This window comes from Gigantopelta aegis, chromosome 14 (genome assembly GCF_016097555.1).
Source record: "Gigantopelta aegis isolate Gae_Host chromosome 14, Gae_host_genome, whole genome shotgun sequence".
In the NCBI taxonomy this organism is placed as follows: domain Eukaryota; kingdom Metazoa; phylum Mollusca; class Gastropoda; order Neomphalida; family Peltospiridae; genus Gigantopelta; species Gigantopelta aegis.
In genome coordinates, this window is record NC_054712.1 from 46,885,007 (window position 1) to 46,896,763 (window position 11,757).

General features: G+C 36.9%; 1 protein-coding gene across 1 annotated transcript; it reads right to left on the reverse strand.

Annotated features, from left to right (window-relative positions):
• Positions 1-274: 274 nt before the first annotated feature.
• Positions 275-11,748, reverse strand: LOC121388705 (39S ribosomal protein L38, mitochondrial-like). Its single transcript, XM_041520169.1, has 8 exons — positions 11,573-11,748; positions 10,515-10,658; positions 7,349-7,557; positions 5,945-6,063; positions 5,086-5,244; positions 3,350-3,486; positions 1,999-2,086; positions 275-621 (listed from the first exon to the last, which is right to left on the reverse strand). The coding sequence occupies exons 1-8, from the start codon at positions 11,736-11,738 to the stop codon at positions 405-407; spliced, it is 1,239 nt and encodes a 412-aa protein (XP_041376103.1). The 5' UTR covers positions 11,739-11,748; the 3' UTR covers positions 275-404.
• Positions 11,749-11,757: the final 9 nt, after the last annotated feature.

An 11,757-nucleotide genomic window follows, 5' to 3' on the forward strand; every position in this document is an offset into this window, starting at 1 on the left:
GAAAATATGTTGTAGTTGAAAAAGATGTTTTGATTTCTTTTCAACTCTGCTTTTCTTTTAAATGTAACAAAGATGATACTGCACTTATATACGTTATTTACCTTTCAGCTCAATTAAAAATGTATTGAACCCGCTTTTACTCGTTAAGATACATCTAAAAACAACTCGTAAGATAATGGCCACTCGTGTAGTATTCTCTATTTACTGATCCTTAAACAACTTTCATCAAAAGATGAGACATATTAAAATGTCAACAAAACACAAACTACTCAAGTTTTAATTAATGTAGTTTTTAATTTCTTTCACATTTTTTCACACAAATTAAATTCCTTCAGAATATGTCATCAACACAGATATACAGTCTTCTGTACTGATAAACAGAAACTCCCAGAATTCCATACAGTTCACTGCCTTTCCCCTGGCAAATCCTTCCACTGATGTCTTCTGAACCGCATGTTCCTCACCTTCGTTTTCAGCCAGCTCGGCATATTTAGGGGGAGGGGTTTCAGTCCAGGGTATTTTGGGCTGGGGGGATGAGGCGCAAATGGTGAGATTCGTTTGAGTTTCTCCTTCAGAACCTCCTCCTGAATTTCTTTAACATCTTTGTAACGGTCTAGATACCTGTGAAAACAATGTGGTAAAATAAACATGAAAATATTTTATAAATATAATTTGTTTATGTTTCTCCAGTAGTCTATCTATCAGATGGGGGGATAAAAGAGAGATACAAAAAAGACAGTAGAAATTAACATGCAGGTATTTGAATATAACTAGTCACATCCAAAAAACAATCAGAAATGTTTTTCCCCCCATAATGGTTTCAATAACAAAATATTAATTTAAAACTGTGTCTAATGACCTCACGTCACCATCTCACATTAAAGCCGCACACCCTAGTTCCATCCAGCGAAAATAAATTATAATTTGGTTAATCTACAAACCTGTAACATACTTAGATCACGTTTTTATCAAATGGAGTGAAAAAGCAGGTTTTATATCGATAAATACCATGGGAATCCCCATGTCCCAATTGCTTGAAATAATTTTGAAAGTTAGTATTCCGATGTCACCGGTAGATGTCGCTTGAAGCACAACAATGCCTACGTCACGACAAATTTCACAGACTTGGGGTGCGTTCCTTTCACCTCTCCTGGACATGTTCCAACTGTTCTGTCCTGGTTGTATCCCCTCTCCAGATATCGTAAGACTCAGCAAAATTATTGGTTTTACGGGTTTGTAACGTTTTGTATTGAGACACTTACTTGTCTGAACTTTATTGTTACTGAAAATGTTCACGAACTGTGAAGAAAAATCTTACAAATGAACAACAACAAATCGGATGTTGATTGTGCGAACCGTGCATGAGAAAATAAACCGAACCAAAATGATAACGGTCACGTGGTATACCAACGTCTGTGACATTGAAATGGAAATATCCCCTCTAAAAATAGATTAGACCTTGTCTGCTCAACGGTTTTTTCTCAGACGTGCGTGCGATTTATGAAATACGAAAAATGCATTTTGTGGTATTACAAAAACCAGGATTACCAAAAAACTCTTCAGGTGAATGGAAATGTATATTCTAAATAATAAACGGAAAGTAAAGTGCAATTTTATTTGTGAAAAAATGGGTTTAATAGCGAAAAACAATGCCGTAATGGTTAACAACTAGCCGTAACTAGGGTGTGTCCCTTTAATATGACGTCATATATTACCAACGACGTCATGTTAAGCGCAAGCGCGTGATATCCCATGTAAGATAGAAATTTCTTACATAGCTTTCTTTCATGGGGTAGCTCTATCCTATATACCTGAGGATGAGAGAAAAGAGTATCATACCTTCTAAATATCAATGTTAACATTAATAAATGTGCTAGTAGTGGCTTTTCTGTCTAGAATATATGACAGATGATAAATAAATGTAACATTTTTAACCGTTTAGTACCTTACTTTTGTTCGGTAACCTTAGAAAGGAAAAAAACAAACTATTACACTTACAAATTAAATGGCTGCCGAATGGGATATCTCTTCTGAACGGGGTGATATGGAGGTGGATAAATAAACTCAAACACAGGCTCAGGCATATCTGTAAACAAACACAATAAGAGGGGAGGTAAGCTGATGACAGAGGTAATATTAATACCCAATCTCCCCACCACCTCTACTAGTTTACTATACATATATATACCGTATATTAATACCTCAACTTCCCACCACTACTAGTTTACTACACGTATATATACTGTATATTAATACCCCAACTCCCCACCACTACTAGTTTAACACACTTATATATATACTGTATATTAATACCCCAACTCACCACTACTACTAGTTTACTACACGTATATATACCATATATTAATACCCCAACTCCCCACTACTACTAGTTTACTACACATATATATACTGTATATTAATAACCCAACTCCCCACCACTACTAGTTTACTACGGTACTTATATATATACCGTATATTAATACCCCAACTTCCCACCACTACTAGTTTACTACACGTATATATACTGTATATTAATACCCCAACTTCCCACCACTACTAGTTTACTACACGTATATATACTGTATATTAATAACCCAACTCCCCACCACTACTAGTTTATTACACGTATATATACTGTATATTAATATCCCAACTCCCCACCACTACTAGTTTACTACACGTATATATACTGTATATTAATACCCCAACTCCCCATCACTACTAGTTTACTACACGTATATATACCGTATATTAATACCCCAACTCCTCACCACTACTAGTTTACTACACATATATATATTGTATATTAATACCCCAACTCCCCACGATTACTAGTTTATTACATGTATATACACCGTATATATTAATACCCCAACTCCCCACCACTACTAGTTTACTACACGTATATATACCGTATATTAATACCCCAACTTCTCACCACTACTAGTTTACTACTAGTTTACTACACTTGTATATACTGTATATTAATACCCCAACTCCCCACCACTACTAGTTTACTACACGTATATGGATGTTAGTCACTCTCTCTAGTTCTTGAGGTATGTCTTTTCTGTTTAATACAAAATGCTCATGGATTGATGACTTATGCAAGAAGATGGAATTAATGTGTAGCTTAATGATAAAAAAGTTTAAAATTGCCAAAAATAGTGTACACTGCCCAAAACGAGGCTCAGTGCCTGTGAAGATAAATAAACAGTCCAATCTTCATTCCACTGACTTACTTCACCATGTTTATCCCATACTATATAATGTCCAGTATCAAACCACCTAGAAAACGACATGGCACAATTATACTTAAGCCTGATGTTGAAAATATTGATTAAGTTACCTAAAACATGACGGAACAACTGCTGAACAGACATGTCCCATTCACTCTGGAAGAACGCCAGGCTGGCTGGGGTCAGAACGTCTTGGCGATCGCTGTAGAAGTCAAACGTTTTAAATTTTCTGTCCTTCAGTGAAAGGCTGAAATAAAATAAGCAACATATTGTTAAAATGTGAGATTTGGTTTTCCCAGTGTATACTTTTTAAAACATTTTGTTTTCTTTGTTTTCTAATAAATATGACACACATTTAACACAGAGACAAAGACATTTTTTTTGGTTTTGGACATTACAAACATGGATGATGATAAGATGAAAGGTGAAAAATAAATAAAAAATGTTTTATTTAACGACGCACTCAACACATTTTATTTATGGTTATATGATGTCAGACACATGGTTAAGGACCACACAGATACTGATAGAGGAGACCCACTGTTGCCACTTCATGGGCTACTCTTTTTGAATAGCAGCAAGGGATCTTTTATATGCACCATCCCACAGACAGGGTAGTACATACCACAGCCTTTCATATACCAGTCGTGGTGCACTGACTGGAGAGATGAATGATGAAGCATTTCGGTATGGGACATACCGTGCTTCACACTGGCCGTCATTGAGCTATCTCAGTATCACCCAAGCCCGGGGTACACAGAACCTGCAGTGCATGCCGGGTATTCATCCCCCATGTGGGGTCATACACTCAGGAAACACACCCATAATTGCACCTGTGAAGTGGGTGGAAAATGGTGCCTTACATCTACCTGTTGAGCCTAGCGGTGCACTTACTCTGGGTTGGAGCCAGTACTGGCATCAAAAATCCCCCATTGCCTCGGGTGGGATACGAACCCAGTACCTACCAGCCTGAAGTCCGATGGCATAACCACTACACCATCAAGGCTTTTTAAACATTTTATCATTCCCTGTGTACATCAATCCTCAACATAAAAAAACAGTTTAATGGATACTATTAGGAAAGTCTGCAATATTTTTACACCATGAAATATAAGATATACAAGAATTAAGAGAATTTAAGTTTGTTGATACAATGTTTTAAACTAACTTCATTTTAATCCTTGATTCAATATGCCTTATTTTACAACATTGGTACATTGTTTAGAGCCTGTGTAGTCTATTAATGAACTCCCTTCCCTCTTGTATACCTACAGCATATGATATCCAAAACCCACTGCCAGTAATTGTAATTAACAATATTTTCAATTACATACAAACAAAAAAAAATATTATTTACAGATTGTTTTTTTTTTAGTCTGGGGTTGTTGGGTTTTTTTTTTTTGGGGGGGGGCCAAGATGTAGCTCAGTGGTAAAGCACTTGCTTGATGCACAGTCGGTTTGGGATCGATCCCCGTCAGTGAACCCATTGGGCTATTTCTCATTCCAGGCAGTGCACCACGACTGATACATCAAAGGCTGTGGTATGTGCTATCTTGTCTATGGGACAGTGCATATAAAAGATCCCTTGCTGCTAATCGAAAAGAGTAGCCCATGAAGTGGCGACAGTGGGTTTCCTCCCTTAATATCTGTGTGGTCCTTAACTATATGATCGTAAATAAAATGTGTTGAGTGTGTCGTTAAATAAAAAACATTTCATTCCTTTAGTCTGTTTTATTTCTGTGTAATTCAGTACTGTAAAATCCACTATTTTCACACTCATGTTAATATTCTTATAATTTTACTCTATAATCTGCCCTCTACGGAACACCGCCTACAAAATACAAACCATTTTTGTGGTCTTTTCTCTTTACTGAAGTCAATCTTTTTGTCCTGTTTGTACAAAATAAACACGTATCTCATGAAGCCGACACCTCTTGGAGGAAATGGTTGAATGTAGTCGCAGATTGTCTCCCCTTTATCAACACTGCTGCCTGGTATGTTGCCTCTGCAAGTAAAAGGCATTGTCAACAGAGTTTTATCAGATAAGAAACCTATGAGTAAAGACTGTCTATAATAATAATATTATCTCCCCTTGATCAATATAGCTGACTGCAATAAAATAATTTGTACGTCAACTAATTCATAGTTAAATTTGCCCAAGCAGCCACCTGCTATCAGCCATCACCAATAATCGGTGGCCTACTTTATTTCAGAGCCATTTTTTCTATGTTAATTTACTCATGAGACACAACAATCTTGTGCAAGAATTATTTCCAAACTGTCAATAAAAAATTGTCCTGCTATATTTTATTAATCAACTATATTTTAACCTAATGTAAAAGGTTCAACCTTTAATCAGTGACCACCTGTCTTAGCCAGATATTTTAACCTAATGTAAAAGGTTCAACCTTTAATCAGTGACCACCTGTCTTAGCCAGATATTTTAACCTAATGTAAAAGGTTCAACCTTTAATCAGTGACCACCTGTCTTAGCCAGATATTTTAACCTAATGTAAAAGGTTCAACCTTTAATCAGTGACCACCTGTCTTAGCCAGACATTTGTTTAACTACTTCCATTGGTGGACATTTAATACAATTTTGACTGGATATGCTGGGTAACTTAGAACATGAAAACATGGTAAATATTCAGCAAATCTTTTTAATTTCTGTTATTATTCAAATAGCGCATGTGTTTGGTACTCACACCATCCAGTGCAAGCATTCTGATTGGCTATCTGCCAGATGACCATCTGGACTGGACATGACCAGTGTCCACAGTGTTTCTGGGTCACTCTCGTACTGTACATTTGGTGCTAGGCCAGTCTGTAAGAGTAGAAAGCAACATATAGTTCAATGATGCCACAGAAAATAAAAACTTACATGTGTCTTGGGTATATTGTTCATCGGTGACATGTTTGAATGACAAACAGCCTACCCATATTTGCCAGGTCTGTATACGTGATTGTTGTTATTGCTGTAAAATAATGAATGAATGAAGGAAGGATGCAAGGAAGGAAGGAAGGAAGGAAGCAATGTTCAACAACACACCAGCATGACAAATACATCAGCTATGGGTGTCAAACTAAGGTAAATGTAAAAATGAAGTGATGATCAACATCAGTATAAACATTTAAGAGTTAAACTAAAACAGTAAAAAGAACTGTGCAAAAAATCTAAGTATCACATGTACAGGCTCAAACGTAATGATGGCACCAATGGCAATTGCTGTTGTTGGTATATAAATTGCCATAGGTTGGGAACATCACTAACAGCACTTTTGTACCATTGGTGAAGCTCCTCATTGATGGCAAAATGGTGTACATTATCTGCCAATATATAACCTTTGCACATTTGAAATATGTCTACATATAGCAAAATAACATTTCAGTCATGTTTATTTAGGTAAAAGTCATTTTTTTTTAAATTGCCGTAGGCAGAGTCAAAATTGCTGGCGGTGGGTCATTTCACCCATGGCAGTTAAAAAACAAATTGCCATGGGAGACAAAGTCTTAAGTTCAAGACCTGCAAGTAACATGTTAATTAATCATATCCAGTCTGATAACTAGATCTTGCAAATAAGACACTTAACTGAGATTATTGGGTGGAAAACACCTTTTAGTTACCACAAACCGATTACAACTTCTGTAGTTAAAACTGTTAATCACAAGTAAAATCTCTAAAAACAATTACATGGCTCATCCTAAACGAACGTATAAGTACAGATTTTCTGAAGTGGTATGAATTTGTTCTTCCAGTAAATAACCAGTAGGCTGAAAACTGTCAGTTTACTTCAGTTACCTACTACAGTGTAACCTCTCAAAACCGGACCCTCTGCAAACAGGAATTCCCGTTTTTCATGGTCTGTTTAAATATCTGTGCAGATGAGAACCTCTGTAAACAGGATACCTCTTAAAACCTGACTTTTTACTTGGTTCTAAGCGTGTCCGGTTTAGAGGAGTTTCACTGTATTATACAAAAACAAAGCATGACATACATGTATTTTTAATGTCTGAATTTTAAAAATTAAACATTTATTGGTAAATACTACTACACAAAATCACAAATATAAAATTGTTCTGTCTTTCATCACTGTTATTTTTGCTGTTACCTCTGCAGGCGGGATCTTGTTACCGGTGTAAACCGGCGTCATAAACTCATCATCGTAATCGTAGCTGATGTTGAGGTGCACCGTGGGGTAGAAGTAAGCTCCTTCAAAGAGGTCTCGGTAGATACCGTAGTGGCCGACTATTGATCGTATGTGTCGAGGCCCGTACTCGTGTAACCACGCCTCCTTGACATCGTCCAGCACAACCTTCACTGTAAGGAAATCGTTAAGAGTTCATGTTTCAGTGTTAAAGAGCATTCATGATTCTAAGAGTAATGCTAAAGAAATACATGTCCAAGACTAGCTCTGGCATTCACCAAATTCACCAATTGTGAAGTTTGAAAGCAGTTGGCGAAAGTTTAATAGACAATTTAGCGAAATATTTTGCTCAACCAGAGCTAGCCCTGATGTCCCCTACTGGGACAATAAAACTTTTGTATCTATTTAGTTCAATGGTCATAACTGCAGGGCACAATATTTCACGCGAACCGCTGTTCTGTTCACGTGTCAGTTACGCAAAATTAAATTTACGCGAACCGCAAATCGGTTACGTCATGACCTGTAAACTTTCAGAAATTAAAACATGCAAACTTCACGATTACAGGAAGTTTATTTATGCAGACATACTACTGGTATTCCGACAAATGTTTGAGACTGATTTTTAGATACTTGATGCGCAGCAAACCAGTAAACAACGTTATATTGCAACAGTTGTAACTTGCGACCAGTCTACAGTTTTAAAACAGTTTTAAAGAAATGTGCTCGGACCGCTTGGGACGGCTAAATTTTCTGCTGCTATTTTATCTCTAAAGGAATATATGTAGACATACTATTGGATTGGCTATAATTTTACATAAGTACCATCGATGAAGTGAAAGTAGCATAGCCACCACAAATCGCAAAAAGGAATCCCTACAAATGAGTATTTATCTATTTCAAAGGCGTACCGCCCATTACGGATGTGCGTAATTCAAAAACAAAATCCGGGAATAGGTCGAGGCTGTCTGTAATTGTTCTATAAAATAGACCTCTTAAAATTGACTCGAAAAAAGATTTTCAAAAATGCATCTACAGGCGTCCTGAGTTTCAAAATTTTCACAGGGGGAGGCCCCCCCCGAATCCCCCCGCTCGGGCACGCCCTTGGCGTGCGTAATTCTAAGATAATTTCTGGCTACGCCCTTGTATTTTGTTTCAGTACTGGGGCTAATATTCAGTTCTTTTATAATATTGTTAACTTTAGCAAGCATTAAAGGGACATTCCGGGAGTTTGCTGCAATGTTTTAAGATGTTGTCAACCAATAAAATACTTCTACGATTAAACTTACATATTAAATATATTTTCTTGTTTAGAATATTAGTTGCTGTATATTAAACGTGTTTCTGATCGTTCTAATATTTGTACTAGGTTAATTTTAATTTTATTTCCAGTTTGGGCTTCTTACAAATATTAAGACGACCAGAATCACATTGAATATACAGACATTGATATTCTAAACAAGAAAATATATTTAATATGTAAGTTTAATCGTAGAAATATTTTATTAGTCGGAAACATCTTACAATACAGCAAACTCAGGAATGTCCCTTTAAAGACATTTTTTTATTTTTTTGTAAAATGTTTTCTTTTGTATTTGTTTTAACTTTATGTTTCAGCTAAAAACTATGTATTTAAAATATAATTTCAACGTAATTTTGAGGTAACCGATCAGATAACCCATGGGTTACACAAATATAATTCACGTAACCAAACAATTGGTTACCTAGGTAAAAACCATGTGAACCGACTTCCGGTTACCTCAGATTTCGAAATATTGTCCCCTGAACTGTGAAAAATGGGTAAAAAGTTGAACCTTACCCCCTTTAAAAAATCTTGGATCCTCCCCTGTGAAGTCAGGAATGATTTACCATAACTTTGTTCTGAAACGAAACACTGTTTGCTCCACAATTTTGCCCAGAACAAAGTCAACTTTAATGACATGCATGTATGGTAATCTTCTAGTAACCTGAATTACTTATTTCAGTGTCCGTTTTGGTGGAGTCACCTGTGCTGTAACCAGTGCCGATTAAACCTGAGTTTGTTTTAAGTGTATTGCAGTGACTGCCATTTGACAGACGCGATCGTGCCCACACCCATATAGCACCCATAAAACATATCTCGCGGTGTGAATAAATGTTCCCCTTAACAAATTTGCAAGGTGAAAATTTTATACTGTAAACTTTTTGAGAAATTGAAATTAAAATCAAAAGTTTTTTTCGTTCAGAAAAAGTAAACAGTGGTGACTTCCTTAATATAACATATATCAACTGTTTTCATTGGATGAATGTATGTGGAAGTTGTACTGTATATCAGAATATTCCGATCATTCTGAACACCGTTGGCCTATTTCTATTCATAATCAGCCGAGGTGTTCCAAATTATCACAAATTTGCAGAACAGGCAGGCGAGGTGTGTTGCTTTTGTAGCAATCTGGCAAATTAATTGTAACCAATGTCAAAATAAAACAATATTGCTATGTTTATTTATTTTTGTTATTTACTAGTAACTCACTGTTATATTTAATTATCAGTTTTACTTTAAAAATATTTGTGTGTTGTCAGGGGGCGGAAATTAGGGATTGCCGAATTTGTCGCATACACTTACGCCTGATGTCAGACTGATGTGTCGTAGCCAGAGGACCACCCAGCTTCATAGTTATGCTAATTTTTGTGTAGAGCAATGACTCTCGCAAAATAAATTTCACAGGAGCTTTTTTCAGCTTCTGAAGATTTTACAAACGGCAGTCACTGGTATATTGTAAACAAAATGTTTTGGTTAACGACACCACTAGAGAACATTGGTTTATTAACCATGGGCTATTGGATGTCAAACATTTGATAATTTTGACATATAGTCTTAGCGAGGAAACTTGCTACACTTTTCCATTAATACTACTAATTAATGGGAAAATGTGTAACGGGTTTAGATCTTTTATATGCACCATCCCACAGACATGATAGCACACACCACAGCCTTTGATATACCAGTCGTGGTGCATTGGCTAAAACGAGAAATACCCTAATGGGTCCACTGATAGGGATCGATCCTAGGCCGACCGTGCATCACTTGAGTGCCTTACCACTGGGCTACGTCCCGCCGTGTATTGTAAACAAATATGCAATGTTAACGTACACCGTCTTTCTCTCGCCTCCACCTCCTTGGAGCCTCGAGTCGTCTGCCACGCCCGCTGTCTCATCCTCTCAGACACAGAGTCCTGCTGCAGGGGGAAACCAATGTTGATTTCTTTATCCAGCTCGGGATCAGCTGTCTGCATGTCTGAAAGAATGGATTTATTTGAAAAACATTTTGCAAACTCGGATTTAACTAATTAACACATATGTGTAAAATAAACAATAAATATTTTACATATAACTTAAGCTGCCCTTTGTCGGTCACCACCTTGTAAACATCAAAAAAAGAAGAAAGATGAACTAGTTTTAAAACTAAATCAAAAAGTTCTGTTGACATTAATGGGCAGGTCACACACACACCCCACACCGAATATTATTTAGGTCTCACTACACAGATCACTTCCGGGTGAGAGTTAATTGATCACGGTCCACTATAGTTCCTAATCTTGACACATGTTATGGTTCACATATTCACTTCTAGGAAATGGTGAAGAATTAAAACAATACGTATGTTTAATGGTAAGCCTTCTGGCTGTATTTTGCCCATGTTATTTTGTAATATTGTGCATCGACCTTTTGGGACATGGGTATATAGCGCAAGTGACAGCCGGAGTGAATCGGTTAATGAACCACCTGTTCGGACCGGTACTACAGCCAGATGCGGTCATATAGCAAAAAACTGAGACGGAAATGTTCACAATTTTGGAGTAAATATAAATGCTTATATAATGTATGTTCGCAATGGTGTATGTTGTTAGTGCCAACGAGAACCCGTTCTATGGGCAATCTTCGCTTGAAGTTGGGCAGTTTAACATGGGTTTCAATGGCAGATGACATCTGTGTAGTGAGACCTTAGATTTGGTTCTGGTCACGGATGTGCCTCACAGTATAAAATACCATTTAATTTTATGTGTAATATCTTTATACTCTAACAATAATGTCTACTTGCAGGTGCACCTCCCAAGCCCCCTTCCCCACCCCACCATGTCATTGTTAATAGCATCGTTATGCAGATTTTGTTACTCTATCCCTAACTCTGTGCCTCACAGGATAAAATACCATTTAATTTTTCTTCCAATGTTTTTGTTAGGTCGAGAGCTTTTCCACTCGGTCTCCACTTCATCCGATGCCTCACATGTCGCATGCACAGGCATGATTTCTTCTTCAAAAGTAAGCCAGCACTAAACTTGAGAAACGTGCCTGACAGCGAAACCGCCATCGTCATACTAAGGGAGACTACTCTC

Coding starts and splice junctions, on each gene's coding strand:
- LOC121388705 (XM_041520169.1), bottom strand. CDS start 11,738: ATGACGATGGCGGTTTCGCTGTCAGGCACGTTTCTCAAGTTTAGTGCT. Junction 7,558..10,514: donor GGAGGCGAGAGAAAGACGGT/GTACGTTAACAT, acceptor ATTTCCTTACAG/TGAAGGTTGTGCTGGACGAT. Junction 5,245..5,944: donor GAATGCTTGCACTGGATGGT/GTGAGTACCAAA, acceptor TTTTACTTGCAG/AGGCAACATACCAGGCAGCA.